The sequence below is a fragment of the Maniola hyperantus genome, chromosome 3 (genome assembly GCF_902806685.2).
Source record: "Maniola hyperantus chromosome 3, iAphHyp1.2, whole genome shotgun sequence".
Taxonomy (NCBI): domain Eukaryota; kingdom Metazoa; phylum Arthropoda; class Insecta; order Lepidoptera; family Nymphalidae; genus Maniola; species Maniola hyperantus.
The window spans coordinates 11,087,438-11,108,000 of record NC_048538.1 but is presented as its reverse complement, the minus strand read 5'-3'; the positions used below and the strand labels follow the sequence as shown (position 1 = coordinate 11,108,000).

Sequence of the window (20,563 nt, the reverse complement as noted above, 5' to 3'; positions counted from 1 at the left end):
TAGGCACTTTCGTCCCATTTGTCATAGCCTTGGTTTTTTGTGCGTTCATAATCAATCCTACTTTCCGACTTTCTACATCCAGTTCATTTAGCATCCTCTCTAGATTATCCTTGGTTGGAGAAAAGATTATGATGTCATCTGCGAATCTCAGATGTGACAGATTTTCGCCATTTATTGTTATGCCGCTTTGTTCCCAGTTCAGTTGGCGAAAAATCTCTTCTAGGACCGCAGTAAATAGTTTAGGCGACACAGGATCGCCCTGGCGGACGCCTCTTCCTAACTTTATTTCTTTTCCTTCTTTCTCTAGTTTTATCTTTGCTTTGCTGTTTCTATAGATGTTTTTTAGTAATCTTATGTACTTATTTTCCACCCCCTGGTTGTGAAGAGCTCGCCAGATCGCTTCATGTTCGAGTGAGTCGAATGCCTTACTGTAGTCAACAAAGCAGCAGTAGAAGGTAGTGTTGTATTCCTTACTCTTTTCAAAAATTTGTTTGACTACATGGATGTGATCTAAGGTTGAGTAACCACTTCTAAATCCTGCCTGCTCTCTCGGTTGATTCTCATCCAGTACCTTCGTTATACGGCTAAGAATGACTTTAGCGAAGACTTTGTAGATATTAGACATTAGACTGATAGGTCTATAGTTGTTTATGTCACCTTTGCTTCCCTTCTTATGCAATAGAACTATTGTTGATGTTGTCCACTGGTCTGGGACTGACTCACTCTTTACGACGTCATTGAATATATATTGGAGTATGGGTGCTAAAGTATTTTTGTTTTTTATAAGAAACTCGTTTGTGATGCAATCTGAACCAGGAGCGGTGTCCTTTTTTTGTGATGCTATTGCCTTTTCCACTTCGCTGAGCATTATTTCCGGTATTATGTCCTCTCCTGTCAGATCTGTTGAGAGTAAGGTGCATTGGCTCGAGTACAAGTTTTTGAAGAAATTTGTGGCTAATGCGTTTATGTCTGGACGTCGGGTTACATTTTTGCCGCTTGTAGCTTGCATTTTAGGTATCCAATCTCGTTTTTCAATCAATTGTTTGACCGCTTTCTTGGCACCTCCTGTTTTCTGTATACATTCTTCTAGCTTTTCTAATCTGTATTCTTCTCTGTCTTTTCGTATGCTTATATTTATAAGTTTGCTAGTCTCAGTTATGAGCCTTCTGATGTATTTTGTCTTGTTTGGTGTACTAATTAGTTTGGTTCTGTCTTCTAAGAGATTTCTTGTTTTGTCTGATACCCATGGCAAGCTCTTTTTTCCATCCACAGATGTTTTTTTGTTTGTTTTTGTATTCAAAAGTTCTAGCAATTTATTATATTTATCCTGGGTGCTAAGTTTTTTTGTGATTCCAATAAAGTTTTCCGCTTTATCCTTTAGTTCTTTTGTGTCTAACAGTGTGTGTTTATTCTTCGTCTTAACTTTGAACGGTCTGTGCTTGTATGTATCCTGTACAAGCTTGGCTCTGAGTGCTCTGTGGTTACTGTTGAAATTTAGATTGTTTATTACTCTGCAATCCTTGAAAGCTGTACTTCTATTGGAAAGAACATAATCTATCTCGTTCTTGTAACTTCCATCTGGAGATACCCATGTCCATCTGTTTCCGATGCGATTTTTGTACTGGCTGTTTAGTATTCTAAGATTGTGTTCATATGCCAGCAGAATCAATTTTTCACCGTTTCTTGTCCTCCTGCCTGAGCTGTAAGGGCCTATCACTATCTCTTCTCCATTTCTTCTGCTACCAATTTGGGCATTAAAATCTCCCATAACTATCAAGTTTTTATGTGTGTGGTTTTTGATGACTTCCGTGAGAGTGGAATAAAAGAAGTCGATTTCTGTGCTAGTAGATTGCTCAGTTGGAGAATAAATTTGGACGATAGACCACATTTCTTCTGATGGCGGCAACTTTATGTTTAATATCGCAATGCGTTCTGATATACCTATGAATTCGTTTATGTAATCTTTTAGTTCTTTCCGTATTAAAAAGCCTATACCATATTTGCCAGGTGTATCTCCTTTGTAATATAGGATGAAGTCTCCGTGGTCTTCTATGCTTTCTCCTAAGCGTCTTACTTCGCTTAATCCTATGATGGACCAATTTATATTTTTTTTTTTTTAATGCCATCATAAGTTCTGACAGTTTCTCGTTTGTTCTTAATGAAAGTGTATTGTATGTGACTATATGAATGATATCCTTGTGGCGATGTTTTCTGGGTGGCTGTTTTATTTTTACATTTGGAGGGTAGTAGTCGTCTTCCCCCACGGTGACTAGCCGGCTTGGGGTGCTTTTGTTCTGTGTTGGTTCAAATATTATGGAGTTATTAATTATATTGTTCCGGCTATCGAGGGCAGTTAATTGTTTTTTGGAATCTCTGATAACGAAGATGATCTTCCGCGTACTACATAGTCATTAATATTAAGCTTTTTTACTTCTTTTGCACCAGTTGTGAACGATGTTTTTGCGAAGTTCGGGTTTAATCTCTTTTGCGTAGGCGAGTGCGGCGAACCTGTCTGATCCCTCTTCCTTTTTTCGCGGCCTGGGTCGTTTGGTTTCTTAACTATAAGTTTATCGTGTTTTATATATGCAATGTTACCCTTTTTTCGTTCCTCTTCTACTTTCGGTTGCAGCTGCTTTCGAGTTTCTAGTACGTTTTTAGAGTAATCTTCTTTGATATAAATACCAGTAGGAAGGTTGGACTTATTTTTAAGTAACAAATGCTTTTTCCAGGTTGTTGTTAAACTAACTACAACAGGGCGATTTTTGTTGGTTTGTGATCCGATTCTATAAACATTACTTATTTCCTGACTATCTAAATGTAGTCCCGTTTCTACAACAATTTCCTTGATATAGTCCACTAGCTCGGTTTCTTTTTTTCCCTTTTCTTCAATGCCAAAAAATATCAAATTATTTTTTCTTTTCTCTGTTTCGACTTGATTTAATTTTTGTTCGAGCTTTGCTAGTTGATTTTTTAAATTTTTGTTTTCTTGTATGATTGATTCCATTTTTTCATTTAACGCTTCCATAACGTTTGTGGTTACTGCTGTGGTTATTGTTAAAGTTTGTTGGTTTAATTTGTCCTCTAACTTTGCCCACAGTAATTCCATATTTTTATCCATTTTGTGGGAGTATTTGTAGTTAGGTAGTGTAACACTTAGTGGTAATTTTGTTTTATAAGCTAGCCACACTACTGGATAATGTCGTGTCGTGTCCTAAGATTTAGTATATACTCTTGGGTGTTTTGCGTGGTTATGTTGGTAGCACGGTTGGAGTCTATTGTTATTATTATATTTCAGATTGACATTTCAGATTTGACATTTTTAACTGTTTATTCGAAACACAAAACTTTTTCGCAATAAATTCAATGTTATTATTCACTTTCGCGCACAGCAAATTACGTCGTTAAGTGGAGTGATGTTATTTTTAAAGAAGTACAGTGTTTTTTGTAAGTTAATCGCACTTTTCACAGCAAATTTGATTTATTTCGTGGAGACACATTACAACACAACTTTATCGCTTGACGGCCGGAACCGGAAAATACTTAATAGGTAGATAAAATAGTTGCTACATTTTTCTATCTTGAACTGAACTATTGAAAAAATGCAAATATCTTTAAATTATTTTCGAAATACTTATTCAAAGACTGCTCGTTAAGTAGGTACATGCCACATGTCGGGGGTGAATTGAGCATTTGGATTGAGAGATTTTTGCGAAATAGCGGCATAATTATTACACACTTCCGCAACCGGGTGCGCGTGCGCAGACGTCGCCGCCCACGCCCACCGTAGCTAGGAATTTATGAAATTTAACACCGTTTTTGTCAATAATACATTTTTACTTCATACAAAAAATATAATTCAAATATCCAGGCATGGCTACTTTCGATAAAATATCAATGCAAATGTAGGTATTACTTAAATAAATAAAGTTGATGTACCTTCTGCAGCCTGATCATATTATTTTTCTTTATTACAATAAAGAGACCAACATTAAATATCAAATAGGTATATTTGTAATTTGATCAGATTTGTAATGATTGAAATGATTCTCAATAAAGGAAATAACTTAGTATTATTAGAATGCAGGGTTGGATAAAAGGAATTCACGTAACAATTTAAAGGTCTCGCATAACTAGCACGTTGCATAACTGTAAAGATTTATTATAATTAGGGAATGTTAGTTTTTGTTCCGACACACGACAGTCATTAACAGTTTGACACTACTAGAGCTCTGTCGTTAGGGAGCAGTATATTCCTTCACTAGAGCGCAGCAAAAAAAGAATAGGTATCCATAAATAAGGTCACAAATTATTGCATTGACATTTGACATAACTCATGTGATCTCAGAATAATACCTATCCTATCTACTGTCGTTTGAGTAAATAGGAAGAAAACGTGCAACAATATTCAGTACATCCGTGAGTTACCTTTGATTGGCGACGGGTGCGACTTGCCGACAAAGCCGACATTTGCATCCACTTTGTCATTCATGTCGTACGCCAACCTCATTCCTATTCCGCACCGAATGTTGCTATGCTAATGACATTCGATCGTCACCAAATTTCTTTTACTCACCGTAAAACTTGTGAAGCAATATTTTATTCGAAATGTGGTAAGTAGGTATACGATTCGTAAAATGCCCGAGTCACATTATTTTTAAAACCCAGTCCAATCCAGATTTTCTAAGCTGGATTGTAATGGAATGGCTTACTCTGCATGGTAGGTACACAGAGCAATAATACGTAAGTCTCTGTCACTCATACCTATGTGACGTTACGTCGGTCTTACCGACAGAGACAAGGCTCTACGAAACCGCTATCTCTTTCTAAAGGTCGATGTACAATATTTTCTGCTGCGTATAACAGGTCCGTGTGGTCCTTAGCCCTTACCAAGTATATTTTTCATCATAAAACCCAAATATTTTTTGCTTTCACTGATTAGCTTAAATAAAGAGAGCAAAAGTCCTAAACCAACAAAAGTATTTGCACAAAGCGGCACGATTGCTTTCAAAACATCAAAAAGAGCAAAATGAAGCAGAAACTAATAAAGTGTCGCAATGGAAGATTGCTTTAATGTTTAAACCCCAAACGAGGGCTGATTGAAACGCTCCCCTTGCACTGAACGAGCAGTCTTCATTTTAGTCAATAGATGTGCTAATTTGCATCGTCCTTTGACTAAATTACAATTTAGAATAATAAATACAAGAGATATGTTTTACGAATATGTTAGTTCAAAATTAGTTCACTCACTCCGGCTTCAAAAGGGGGTGCCTGTAGGTATACTTAAATAAAAGCACAGTACCTAACTAGGTTCTAATTAGTAAATATTTAGAGGAAGAGGAAATTTCGAAAAATACTAAGGGTTTGTAAAAACCCAATAGATTGATACCTACCCAAAATACCCAAACAGCAAAATTGTAAAATGATTGTTATCTGTCCTGTCTTGTCTATTTGTCTATGAAAACCTCAAAACAGGTGTAAAAATCATCGGAATGGGTAACAATTTGGCAGTCTTCAAGGTATTCACAACGGGACGCGTCTACTCTGAGCCTCAGGGCAAAATAATTACTGTCATTATTTTATCACGTCACAAAAGGACGATCCAAGATTCCGATAACATGGATCTGTTTATTATGGATAATATTTTATGGAAACTAAATTTAGTTTCCATAAACTACATATTAGGTATTGTTTCCACAAACAATAAAATTAATATAAACAGATTTTGGTTTTTGGTTCAAAATCGATCATAATTTTATAAAAATGAATAGGTATCTGAATTAAATTTATAAAATAGCCAGAGGGATGCAAGTATGCAAGTTCAACCCTCGCCGGTTCTACATTTTTTTTGATAAGTAAAAATTATTTCGGCCTTCAAGTGCTTAAGTATTTTCCATGCTAGTTTATCTAGGATTAAGTAAATTTTAAAAAAAACGATAATTTCTAAAATCTTTTCTCTTCTCTATTTCAAATTGTTTTAATATCCGCGTCACTTATGCCAAAAAAGAATAAAACTTTTTCCTAATTCGGAAAACCTAATCACGTATTGATCTTTCTTTATATTTCAGAGGCTAGGTTTGTTACAACATTTATTCTACAATCCACTGATGTATAGGAATATACAACAAAATCAGTTACGATTTTTTTTTAAAGTGCAGGTTTTGAAAATCTTTGCAGTTGCAGTTTTATTTTCTTTAAAATCAACGCTATGGTGCGTTTGACCAAATTCCTCTATCTCTTTAAGTTTAATACTTAGTTTATTCAAATTTTGTCTCTCTGACCACTTTTAAAATAGGTACTACTCTGCTATAGGTATATTATTTGTGTCAAACGAGAACAATTGGTAACTACTAATTTTTACTTCCGCACATGGTAGACTATGGCCAAAACCTTCTCACTCTGAGAGGAGACCCGCGCTCTGTAGTGAGCCGGTGATGGGTTGATCATGATGAATTTTTACATCAGTTGGCACTATTCTAAATGAACCTGAATTTGCAGATTTTATAATTGCGGCATACCACATTCGTAATATGGATCCCTGTGTTCCATTAGTCCCAAGGCAATTTGCTGACATTATTTTTATCGCGTCACAAAAAAAACAAGTCGGATTTGCGCGGCGTCGTGCGTCGGCGTATTTACAAATTTTAAACTCGTCTGACAGTGTGTGTGAAAACATGACACCCTACGCGTTTTATTGGAGTCGGATGGGAGTCGGTGTTTATTATCTAGTATTTGTTCTCGACATGCGTACGGGATATAGATACGTACATATACTTACTTACGTTGTTTGTTTACTGCCCTGTCAGTGTTTTGGTATTAAATCAAAGCGAATTAGTCAGTATTATTTTTATAAAGCCAACTATTTTTCTTGGATAAAAGCAATAATAGGTAGTCTATAGAAACAATAGATAGGTACTTTACGAAAACAAGGAACACCAATATTAATTTCCTATATTCCTATATTAGCTTAAACCATTAATTAGATAAATCTGTACGGTGCAGCTCGATTATGCACCATTGTGCGCGTCGTCCAGATACTTCACATGCAGGAAAAGAGAATAATAGGTATTGTTTGCTTTTCCTGCATATTTAGTACTTACGTACCTACTTATCAGTTGTCACCACCAGTCATCACCACCACACGGACCACACGGATCCTACAAGACATGCTGTTTGCTGCTCGATCCACTATATCTAGGATATTAGTTAAATGTACCTATCTGGATCTAGAGGACAGGTCTAGCAAGATGAGCTCGTTGGAGTCGTTGGAAAGCCTGGAGCACCGCAGAGACCTCTCTTTGCGTGTTCTATCGCCTTTATAATGGGGAGTGCTCTGAAGAGCTTTTTTACCTCATTCCACCTTCCTTTTTTACAACCGCACCGCGCGCCACCGTGCAATTTCACCCTCACCACTGGGGGCCTGGTGCACTTTGACCGTCCGTTGTGGCAGATTCTTCTTTCCGCGCATATGCTAACTGTGGAATCAAGTCCCATCGGCGTGTTCCCACTAGATTACAAGTTACAACATGGGGTTATTCAAGGGGTGAACCAACACATCCCTGAAAGGCCGTCAACGAATCGGCAGCGGTAATCATTAGATGACCCGCCTGCTCGTTTGCTCGCTATTTGTATTTTTAAAAAGATGAGCTTTTTGATCGTACTGCACAGTGCGTGCACACTATTTTAAATCTCTTACAAGGTATACGTTTAATTTAAAATCAATTAACATTTAATAGCTTATTATTCAGAACAGCAGGAGAAACAAAGGGTTGTTTTCATTTCCATGATTAGTGCCGCCGAGTCAGTAAAGATTTATCACCTCTCAGAAAACGAGTGTCAAATGGCGGTGTACGGGCTACGGCGGATGGCGGATATGCCTTATGACAGAGCGCGCTACTAAATTATAACATTTTAGCTTGACAGCCCTTGTCACGCTTATTGAGAGCACCTTTAACGGGGATTTGCCGAATATAGAGAAGAGTGGATGCGCTTTGTAGTTGTAATTTTTAGCCATAAATATACCTATACCTACTCTATCCACGGAAAGAAGTTAGTACTGTTACGTAATCCCATACAAATGATAGAGGCAAAAATCTCAGTGTGCTTTAAGCATTTTAAGGCACCAACCAATCACAATGTTTTCAAAAAACGTTCTAAATTCAATTCGTCAAAAATGTAGACACCAATGGGTCAGCAATAGCAGAACATATCCAAAATTCGGGTACGACGCACTACATACGATTCGACAAGGTTTCCGTATTGTCCCGGGAAAAGTTTCTAGTACCGCGGAAGATAAGTACTTACGGGAAGCGATCGAAATTAGTCGCCACCCGAATTTCAATCGTGACAATGGTTGGATGCTACCCTCAGCGTGGGAACCGCTTTTTGACGCTAAGACAAGGGCATCAGTCGTGGGACGGGACACCATTAGCTCCGCGTGCCTGGATTTCGGTGACGGTTCCAGTGATGAAGAATAGCAGGAACTGTCGGGAGACGATCGGCAGCTGTCTCCCCCCCCACCCCAGCCACCCTCACAACGGGCTCTACGGGCAGCGGCACGTGCGTCCCGCAGTCAAAACCGCGGCGCGTGCGCGGACGGACTCCCTTGAAAAAGGACCCCGGATGGGTTCGAAACTAGTCGAGCTAACGTCGACTACACACGTGAGTAAGGACAGATAGTATTTATAAAACTTACCTATGTATCTTATAATTTCCTACTAATCTGACTCTGATGAAAAACCTTTGTTTTATTGTAATTTTTTAATGACTCCGCTCCATGGATTTCATGTTTCTTCAGCAGCTAGCAATATGTCAGTGTAGTTGGAAAAATAGTAATATGAGCTACTGTTTTATGAAGTATGTTGACAGTAGCTGTAGAGTGTAGATGAAGAAGTACTTCAAAAAAATTTGAAATACTTTTTTAACCAAAACTATTAATTAGATATGTCAGGCGATGCTACGCGATGTTATCTGGTAGCAAATTAATTAGTTATATTATAATAGAAAGTAGGTGAACGATACTAAACGAACGAACGATAATAAAATAAGAATATTTCATATTCTTATTTTATTATTTTTATACTGTTTAAAACTTTTGTTTATTTTTATTCAGATACAAGCCCTTGACTGCAATCTCACCTGGTGGTAAGTGACGATGCAGTCTAAGATGGAAGCGGGCTAACCTGGAAGGGGTAAGGCAGTTTTTAATGAACCCATGCCCCTTTGGTTTCTACACTGCATCGTATCGGAACGCTAACTCGCTTGGCGGCACAGCTTTGTTGGTAGGGTGGTAACTAGCCCCTTCCGAAGCTTCCCACCAGACCAAATCAGAGAAATTATAAAATTCCAAACCCCTGCCAGGAATCGAACCCGAGACCTGCCACTAATAAGACAACACCGCTTACCACTGCGCCAGGGAGGTCGACAAAATTATTATGGTTTTAGGGATTATGTACCTAGATCTAAGTATTCTGTATCTATATTGTAAATACAAAGCGACTCTATATCAAAATATATTTATTTATTAAGACGCGTTTTTCGTAAAGCTGTAGGAGTGTTGTCTTGTTGAGTCAACAATAATACTAATTTAGTATTGAAAATAATGTCGTTCGCTGTCATTCAGGGATTCTTATTTTGTATGAAGATGAGTTCCTAAAAATTCTGCTTATTGTAGCTTCCTTTGAGTATTGAGGAATGGCAGATTAATGCCTGTTCGAAGAAGTCGATATTACTTCTGAAGGGGGTCTAAAACTTATGATTTACTGCGGGCGGCTCGCTGTTAAAAAGTTGTAAACTGCCAGTGTTTCCGTTCTTCGCAACATTGTTGTGACGTTTATTTTGCTATCTGCTTTACCACCGCATTTGAATGCGTTATTGGCTTTTGATCATACCTTTGGAAAGAATACTTTTATGTTAGGTTTATTGCTTTCTGAATGTTGTATGACCATTTTTATTGGAAGGAAATTGTAAAAGCTTTCATAAATGACTAAAATAAAATTATTGACATTAATTAATTAATATGCATAAAAATAAAGGCGACCTACGATAACATGACGATGATAACAAACAACTGGTCTGACTAAAATGATTTTCTGTCTCTAGGTACCTATAACGGTTCTATTCGGGACCGCAAAACTGTTTGTTTGTAATAGTTTATTGCTGATTTTAAAAAAATCTTGTAAAAGTACGCTCCTGAAAAACATAATAAGTATATCTGCTTATTACAAAGATTGTGTAAATGATAAAAGAGTGTAGATTTAACTCGCAACTCACTCCAGCATGCACGGAACTGCAATTAATTAGGTAGGTACTGGGCACTGGCATAAAAATATTATTATTGTAAATCAAATCGTTGATAAGAGCAACCGGCAAGTTTCTTGCTGGTTCTTCTCGGTAGGAAAGGCATTCCGAAATCCGAATCCTACCTATAGTAGGTATACCTACTTGTAAAAGTTTATTTCAGACATGCATGTAGGTTATGTAGGTATAGAATATATAATTATACTTATTTTATTGCTTTAACTCTTTGTATTTAAGTATATTCTTATGACGACCAATTTTTGTTTATGGCAGTTTTAATTAGCAGCAGTTTGGTAAAATTGCGAATTCGGCCAAAGCTTGTGAAGTTTTCTAAGAAACGCGTTCACATGTTTCTGGCGGCGGCCCTTTGCATCTAGGGCGCCAAAATTTACGACCCCTTATTAATCAAACGCAAATTACTGTAATGTGATATTTCTTGTTACGGTTTTTAATGTTATTTTTCTTAATATACCGTAATTAAAAACATAATACTAGGTCGTATACGTGTGACCCCACATGCGATAGTAATTGAGTTCTTATATAGACTTCTTTTCTTATTTTCAGAGACCTACTGTTATTTAGCATTATGGTACCTACCTATCCAAATATCTTAGATATCTTAGATATCTATCCAGATATCTTAATTATGCCAAAGTATGTTTGTTTGTTGGTTTGTCCTTCAATCACGTCGCAACGGTGCAACGGATTGACGTGATTTTTTGCATGGGTTGGTATAGATAAAGACCCGGAGAGTTACATAGGCTACTTTTCCGGAAAATTATTTATTTATTTATTATTTTTAAAATCAAAGAGTTCCCACGGGATTTTAAAAACACCTAATTCCACGCGGACGAAGTCGTGGGCATCAGCTAGTCTAGAATAAAGGATACATCTGTGAAGCGTGGCTAGTAGCTCCAGCGTGTTGTTGCGTCAGAGTGTAGTCTGCTTCCTATAAATTCAACAAGTATGTACTTAGGTACCTGCGCGCGCTCAGTGTGTGACTTCCTGTGGCGCGCGCCCTTGTACATAGTTAAATTACATACTATTTTATATGTTTTGCAAATTCCTGGAGGCTACTAAAATTTACCTGTTAAAAATATCTTTCAAAGTACCTACTTGCTTCTTCGGTGTTCAGTTATCCTTTTGAAGTTCCGATCCATTTCGCTAAGGAACACAGGGAGCAATAAGACTTAAATGTATTACTTCTCACATCACGCCTCGTGTAACGTAGCGTCGGCATCAAAGACGAAAACGTATGAATCTTGTAGCTAAGTACCTAAATAAGTAGGTACAGAGAACGTAAACTTTACAGCATGCGTGAACTAAACTGAACACCTGTTGAAAAATATTACCTAATATATTATTTGCTTGGTTCAGAAATGTTGTGAGTAAGTATAATCTAGTAGGATTTAGATCTAAGTATGTAGTTACGTTCTTATTGCTGTTTTTTGAAATGCCCATACCTACTATTGACGGGTCAGTCATGCAGACAGACAAAGCGATCATACTTACTTATAACATCCTACTGACCGTATCACTCACAATTAGGTACAGTTTTAGACACTAACCTACGACGGTGATTATACCTGAGTACTAGTATAGGTAGTAGGTATACCCTACTCATTCACTCCTGGAACTTCAGACATCAATATTATATCGAAATTTTTCATATGTAGCTATTATTATGTTTGGATTCCGTACCTCAAAAGGAAAAACGGAACCCTTATAATATAGGATCACTTTGTTGTCTGTCTGTCGGTCTGCCAAGAAACCTACAGGGTACTTCAATCATGAAAATTGGCAGGAAGGTAGGTCTTAGAGCACACGTAAGGGGAAAAATCTGAAAACCGTTAATTTGTGGTTACATCACATTAGGATTCCTTACCCAAAGTGCAAAACGGAGTCCTGACACTCTGTCACACTATCTGGCTGTCAAAGTTGTCAGTACACGGCCGTTTTTATTACAGGGTCTATCTCAAAAACTACTTAATTGTTAGGAATTTGGAACTTCTGAATTTACTTACCACATACTGTATTTAGACAGCAAAGAAATAATAATAAGTACTTAGGTATAATAACCGGTTGAGTTTGTTGTGGGATTCTTCTCAGATCAGGGCGCGTTTGGAGCCGTCATAGCTTTAGTTTGAAGTTTAGCAGCAGAAGCAATTAATGATATCATCATTACGTGGTTATCTTACAGATTCCAAAATTGACAATCAAAAAGTGTACAATGGTAGGTATCCAATTTGAATAAACGTTTTTAGTTTGAGTTCAAATACTGAAAACACTGATATTTCCTATTGTAGTTTTCAAGCTCTGAACGAACAATTGGTTATAACTATGTACAGAACCCTAATAGATAGAATCCTGACTTGCACTTGGTCGGGTTTCCCTTCACTTGACAGATGAGGGACCCGTCGCCACTGGAATACGAAGCAGGCAATGGGAACGTAAAAGACCCTCATGCTCAATCAGTTTGCGAGTAATTCAGTTAGGGAGATAAATCTGTGTTTAGTTAGGGAACGATACTTAACTTCATTACACAGCTCTACGTAATACGAACTTGATTTGATTAGAGAGGTCAAATGGTTTATTGTTTGAAATGTAATTTCTATTTGAAATTGCACGATGATCGACGTTGGTGCCCAAATTTAAAAAAAAAATTCATTTATATAACACGTAGTTAGATACATAAATGTAATAAGTAAGTACGAGAATATTTTCGTTTAAATTAAAAAATGTTTGTGTTAGGCGGTCATTAATCGGATCCGTGTCTTTGAGTTGATGTCAAAGATCAAAGTTGGATGTACCTTCCATTATTTATAGTAAGTATATTTCTACGGCTATACTCACGTATCCAGCCGACGTTAGCCCGACTAGTTTTGAACCCATCCGGGGTCCTTTATCAAGGGGGTCAGTTCGCGAACTGGCAGCTCGTGGATATAGCCGTAGAAATATACTAAGGATATATAATAGAATGTACCTACCTACGGCTGCTATACTTAGGTAATAAGTATTACGTATAGATAAGTATTTTTATTAATAGACCAATGTTCTCATCAATAATCAATCGAACAATTTAAAGTTACAGATTGATTAATAATTTGTAAATAAATTACGAAATATATCTATACAAAAAAACTGACTTACAATATTTACCAATATAATGTTAGCATTCCTCTTGTAAAGTTGGTTATACCTTAAAATCTCTATAAATATAAATGAATCGTTAAATGTGTTGCTGATCGCAAATCTCGAGAACAGCTGAACCGATTTCGCTAATTCTTTTTTTATAATATTCCTTGAAGTACGAGGATGGTTCTTACGGAGAGAAAAATTTAAAAAATTATAAGTACCTAAGTATTAAAAAATAAAGAATCGACTGTTAGGCGGTACGGAGTTCGCCGGGTCAGCTGGTAAGTACCTAATAAATATAATAAAGAAAATGCAGTGTGCTTAGTGTGGTGTTATTTCAATGAATTATAAACAAATATCTGGGATATCTATTACACAGACACCAGCAAAAACATCATTCAAGCAAATAGAGATATCAATGGCGGCTCGACCACCATCGCGCGTCATTAATAATGGAAAATTAAGCTAGGCTGCGACACGAGCGCCTTAATAGAGTCTGCGGCTTGTAGTAGACCTTAAGGTGCGTATCCACCATGATCGTGCAACTATATAGGGAGTGGGAGGGACTGGAATCCGAAAGGTCGGAAGTTTAAGGACCAAAATACAAACTACATACCTAGGTACCTAATCCTGAAACACCACATTGTGGAATGGCATAGTGAACGCGGGCGTACGCGTTTATGCTTTAAGTATAATATAAGGAACTGTAAGTATAAAGCTCGCTAATCTGTGTCAAACTTCACGGTATGAAGATTCTAACACTTTCATAGATTTGCATGATTAGGTACAACTTCTTAGAAGCCGCCGCGTTACTGTCGCACGTTCAGTTTGTTTCAGCCTTTATTTTAATGGGAGGAGAAAATGATATGTAATATTGTATCATAAGTAAGTACCAAATTCGATACATAATACGATCGTTGGTGGCCAGAATTAGCTTGTAACTTGTAAACTATACATTCACTTTTAACTTTCTTTACCTATATATTCTATTCTAAAAGTTCCTATAGATTATTGGAAATCTTATGAGTACCTAATTAAGTAAAGTATTATTTTTCTGATTTTCCTCTGAGTCTACTCATCTAAGTAACTTATCCTTAGAGAAAGCTCTTGAGACCTGTGGGGTGTGGTTTGGGCTAGCTCAGTGATCATCAATTCACTCAATGAAAGCCAACAAGTAGGTCCATTTAACATTACCTATTATTTTTAATCTAAGTACGAGTATTAACACTGAAATTATAATTCAATGTCCATTAAAGGTTTGCTACAAAATATTACTTTTTATCCCTCTGTGAAGCAGCAATGTAGAACCAACCAATGTCAAATGAGTTTGATGACTTTCATTTAGTGATAATTACAGATTACTGAGTTAGCGAATCACTTCACTGAGTCATACGTGATACGCATTGCGCAGGTTGCAGATGCACGGAGTAAAGTTGATGCTCAACTTGAGCATAGTGGATACGCAGCTTTAGATTTGCTTAGTTTTTCGAGCACGAGTTGATGCCCACCCGCAGAGGCGACACTCGCTTCCCTGCCTCATTATTTGCGGTTTCAATTGCTTTTTACGATGAGCGTCGCCCTCTTTGCGGGCTCGCTATAAATTACTTCCAAACGTCGTAATCAATGCGTGGTGTGAAGTGGATATACAACATTTTACAGGAGCGTTAAGACTCACTTTCAAATGAGCCTTGGTGTGGCTTCAAAGTTGTTTGTTTGTTTTGTGTGCACCGAATTTCTTGATTAAAAAGTTGTTGAATATCCAAAGCGTGATGATGCTATCCCAACAAATTGATATCAGCTCTTCTTTTTCATTTTCTACCTACTTAGGTACTACTTTTTCATTTGATATACTTATGATATTTTTTTCTATTGTCTCTGTATATTATTGAATTTGTATACCTACCACAGATTAGTCTCCGCTACGCTAGCGGAAACTACCCTTAATCTATGCTTGGTTTTGTATACGTAGGTACATACGCACTTACCTACAGTTAGCTTCGACATGTGTTTTCGCAATAAGTGCGCCTATAGTCCTCCTTGCGTCGCCCCTTCATTACTAAGGAATAACGATCATAGCTCCATTCTGATAATACCCTCTTGATAAAAAAATTCAACTTATCATCTTCTCCACCATGTGATATTAAGCACAGAAAGCAGTGCCAGAATCAAGTGCTTCCTTCACCTGGTCCGTCCAACGTCTCGGGTTACTCCGCGTGGCCTCTTTCCTTCGATCTTCCCTGTTACCATGAGCTTTTCTCTGCTTGTCGCATCTTTCCTGGCTATCTGACCGTAGTAGATAGGTTTGAATACTCAGAATGTTTTAATAAGAAGAATTCGCAGACAGACGATATTTTTTAAAATGGGGAATTTTAATTGGCTCAGTTCAGGTGATATTCAGCATTCACCTTCAGCACTACATATCGATGCTTGTATTCTTTTCCCGTCAGCAGCAGGTACCTAAGTACTTAGTAGGTAGGTACTAGGTGCGTAGGTACTAGGTACTAGTATCTAGGTGCGTCTTCGTTCGTCACGAGATGTTTTGATCTCTCCCTAATAATTTAGGGAGCATAGACATAACGGTATTTTCCATTTCCATACGACGACGGAGTTGGACCTCTCACGAAGTATTATAAATGTATAACCTACCTAAAGATTTATTTTTGAAGTAAAAACAATTTTAGGCATGTTGAGTGATTTTTGTATGGATAAATACTCGTTCATCAACTGAGTGTCGTGTCAAAAGATGCAAAAACTAAACTAATGTTAGTGGTTGTAACTTACAAAATTATAAAATTTAAACTTTTGGTACTATAATCACAGTTTTACGGTGCTATTATTGTATGCCGACATACTGTAATTAATCATACTTTAATATTATAAATGCGAAATTGTGTCTGTCTATTTTTCTTTTTCTTTTTCGGCTTTTCAAGGCCATTAAACCGATTATGACGTTTGATACAGAGATCGGGAAAAGACATACATAATAAGTATATACTATATACTACTTTTATCCCGGAAAATCAACCGATACATATACCTACGGACAAAATTGCGAGCATCATCTAAGTAGATAGTAGGTATTATAATAAAAATGCAAATTCCACTCGGAAAATATATTTCAATTTTTATAAAATCATATTATCAGGCATTTTTATTAGCACAATTTTGTACACAATATATTTATAACAAATAGTAATTTACAGAGATATCTTCTAAGCTAACAATAGCACTTTTTATTATTTACTCGAGTTTTGTAGCAATTAATCAAAATAGCATCATCAATCATAATTATTATTTTTTATCAACAATCATAGATGCTTAGATACCTTTTCACAGACGCCCTTTTTGATCGTGAAATTGTAAAACGGATTCTATATTATTACGGTTGAATTGTCTAGAAAAACTTTTCGGTAAATCGCATAGGTACATTTTCTATATTCGTCTAAGTAAGTAGGATAGGTATTTGTTTTTAATATAAAAATAAATTGTGGTTAATTATGCCAGTTGCCAAATAATAACGAAACAGAATATTATAAATATAATAATAAAGAAAATGAATAAGTAGCTACCTAAGTAGGTATAATTAAAGTCTTCATAAAAGTATTAAACTTTTAAAATGTAAAAGTCTACTCTGTGGTAAAAGTACCTACCTATCCAATACAGGTAAAATTATTATTAATATTATGTTAAATGTTTACTTGCTTGTTTGAGTAGCATTTTTCACAACTTCTTTGAAATATGATTTACAAAGTAAGAGTTAAGTAGGTATATCAAATATAAACAAAATATAATATAAATACAATTTGCTATTGTGAGTTACTGAGGTAATTAGAATAGAAATATTATCTAATACTATTATTTTTACAATAGAAATAAACTCATTATTTATTTAAATAAATTACAACTGCGATTTTGGACTAAGAGTGCGGTTCTACTTAATCTATTTAATCATAATAATATATAGATAGACAATATTTGATAATATCTATTTCTATACTGTACACTTTGAAGTCAGACCACAATACACTATTAAGGCAGCGTTCACACTGCTAAATGTTTAACTGTTAATCACAAATTGTCGTTACACAGTGTTTGATATGTGCTATAGGTACAAAGACGGGGGCGGCGGCACAGGCAGGGTCTCGCACGGCCAGCGATATCACAGCAGCGACGAGGCATGGTGCGGCACGGCAAGCGCCGCGCCCCCGCGTCACACCAGCGTCCCTGGCTTTACGTCCAGTGGGTGCTCTGGTGATCGGCTCCCGATACCACTCTCTCCCTGACTATTTTCCTCCGAGTCTGAGCACGATTCTGAACTACCCTTCTTGCCCCCGTTATGTGTCTTCACATGCTTAGCTAGATGATCAGATCTCATGAAGCGCTTGTTGCATACTGGACATGCAAACCTTTTCTCCCCCGTGTGCGTCCGTAGATGCCGCTGTAACTCATCCGAGCGCGTAAATCGTTTACCACAAAATAGCCAGTTGCACACGAACGGCCTTTCACCAGTATGCCAGCGTAAGTGAGCTTTCAGATGGGATGTCTTTCCGTATACTTTACCGCATCCGGGAATATGACAACTGTGAATATTTTTCTTGCGAAGGTGCGCGCCTGCGGGGCCGAGGCGTTCGGCCTCTTGACAGTTAGGGCAGTCGCACGTGGCCCGACCGGCGTATCTTCGTTGAGATCTAGGAGATGGCGCCTGGGCGGTCGGTGCGGGAGAACCTGGTCCGTGGAGACCGAACGATCCTTGAGTAGGTAGTACTGATTTGTAAGCGTCTTGCAAGAGGTGCGGTGCTGGAGGAAGTAAGTGAGCTCCACCCGACAGCGAATGTGTTAATTGAGAATAATCTTGCCCGGCATAATTAGCCATCTGTCCTCCTACATCGAGCCACCCGCTGTGTACATCCCACCACGTGCTACCGACGGCGCTGACACCTCCCATTTCAGCCGCTTTAAGTGCACCGCTGCTGCCTCCACTTCCAACGTTAAAAGGCCAAGACTCATAGGGGTGCCTAGAGTACATGGAGCCGAGACTCGCGCTCGATTCACTTTTGCCTAGTAGTTGATCACCGGACGAGGGGAAGTATAGGTCGTTGCCGTAGGCAGGGGCTGCGGCGCATGACGTCGGTGCGCGCGCGTACGACGCACACGCCGGTGGCTGCGAGCGCGGTGCGATGCCGCCACCGGGCGGAGAGTGGGTGCCAGGGCTCTTCTTCCATGGATGGAAACCTTTGCCGACGGCCGCGTCGGCTAGCGGTGGAGGAGATTTACTCGAAAGCTTGTTGCACTGCGCCGCAAGCATCGCCAGCGGCGTGCCGCGTAAGCTCGGGTGTTCCTGTAAAGAAAGACAACATAAAATTAATATTGAATGTATTTTTATTTAGGTTTAATTATGAAACCGTGAGAAAGGACTGGCTCTGATTTATGGCCTAATTTATATGTGAACTAATACAGCGGTGTTCAAATTAAGCCTGGGGCATACGAAAACAATATAAATAAATCGTAAGAAGTTTATAGGTAGCGTATTTACAATTAGGTAGATCGGCGACAGCTCCCGACCGCTACCGCTTGCCGCGGGACGTCGTAATTAATAAATACTGTCGGTTACCGATGCTCTTAAAAACCCTGATTCATTGGCAACACAAGTGTACTTAAGTATTTACCTATGTACTTGCAAGTCTACATTTTGTAGATAGTTTTTTTTTTTTTTACCAACTTAAAGAATGTTTAACAAATCCAATTTAGACACAGCAAAAAACCACGAAGGTTTAAAAAGAGTGCTTCTATAAACAACTTACATTGTTTATAGAAGCACTTATTACATTGCATTTAATACAAAAATGGGGATCATTACAATTAAAAAGCTACCGTTAAAAAATCTGTTCTACCTACTTTAAAAGATTTATGTCTTTACTAGCTGATGCCCACGACTTCGTCCGCGTGAAATTATGTTTTCAAAAATCCCGTGGGAAATCTTTGGTTTTTAGGGTTCCGTACCTCTAAAGGAAAAACGGAACCCTTATAGGATCACTTTGTTGTCTGTCAAGAAACCTACAGGGTACTTCCCGTTGACCTAGAATCATGAAATTTGGCAGGTAGGTGGGCCTTACGGCTGGCTTTAGGGGAAAAATCTGAAAACCGTAAATTTGTGGTCACATCACACAAAAAAAAAATTGTGGTCATGCACTAATAATTAGATAGTATTTTCAATTATCAAAGTAAGATAACTATATCAAGTGGGGTATCATATGAAAGAGCTTCACCTGTGGATTCTAAAACAGATTTTTATTTATTTTTATGAATCATAGTTTTCGATTTATCGTGCAAAATGTCGAAAAAATATGACTGTACTACGGAACCCTCGGTGCGCGAGCCTGACTCGCACTTGGCCGGTTTTATTTGGGATAAAAAGTAGCCTATGTCACTACAGTCTACAGGTCTTTATCTATAGTACCTACCCATGCAAAAAATCACGTTGATCCGTTGAACCGTTGTGCCGTGATTGAAGGACAAACCAACAAACAAACACACTTTCGCATTTATAATAAGGGTACCTACCTACTGAAATAAGGGTAGGTACCTACTGATTTTTGTGACCATAGGAACTTAACTGCAAACCTAGCAGAAAATAACAATAATGTGACAGATTAAAGAATCCACTGGAAAAAGAAAAGGTATTCAAAATCACGTTCTTATAGGTATAGGTCGAAACAGAGGTAGAAATCGTTCACAGTAAAATAGTATGTGCATAAATTACATACAATCCTTTCGTCGGTATTCATTTCGTTCAATAAAGAGCGGAGAAGGAACATCCGACCGGATATTTCACCCTAATATGAGACAAAGGCTCGATAAAAAGCTTCATTGTACGCAATAATATAATCCGGGGATCACGACTCGGCCGGGACGGGGTGCACGGCCACGCCCAGTGTATTGTGATTGGCGCAGCTGTCGCCGCAATGTGAGCGCGGCCTTACAACTGCTGATTTCGATCGAGTCCTAGTTCAGCTTAGAAGATCTAATTCAACTATATAAGGTTTGACAGTGCATAGATGTTTTACCTATACCTACTCCTATACAAGTTTTTTTACTTGATTATCGCGGTGGCAAGGGATAAGACGGGATCTGG

General features: G+C 37.8%; 2 protein-coding genes across 8 annotated transcripts in view; both read right to left on the bottom strand.

Annotated features, from left to right (window-relative positions):
- Window positions 1-2,353: 2,353 nt before the first annotated feature.
- LOC138404732 (uncharacterized) lies at window positions 2,354-3,118 on the bottom strand. The gene has a single exon (XM_069509529.1). It carries the CDS (start codon window positions 3,116-3,118, stop codon window positions 2,354-2,356), a length of 765 nt encoding a protein of 254 aa, XP_069365630.1.
- A 13,437-nt stretch (window positions 3,119-16,555) lies between these two features.
- Sp1 (transcription factor Sp8) overlaps window positions 16,556-20,563 on the bottom strand; it is a 117,917-nt gene continuing 113,909 nt past the window's right edge. For all 7 annotated transcript variants that reach the window (XM_069509344.1, XM_069509346.1, XM_069509342.1 and 4 more), the window contains one exon: window positions 16,556-18,769. In XM_069509344.1, coding sequence (XP_069365445.1) covers window positions 17,642-18,769 — 1,128 coding nt within the window. In that variant the 3' untranslated portion in view covers window positions 16,556-17,641. The remainder of the gene's footprint in view (window positions 18,770-20,563) is intronic.

What these genes read in the sequence shown, in the direction of transcription:
- LOC138404732 (XM_069509529.1), bottom strand. Translation starts at nt 3,118, where the DNA reads ATGGATAAAAATATGGAATTACTGTGGGCAAAGTTAGAGGACAAATTA.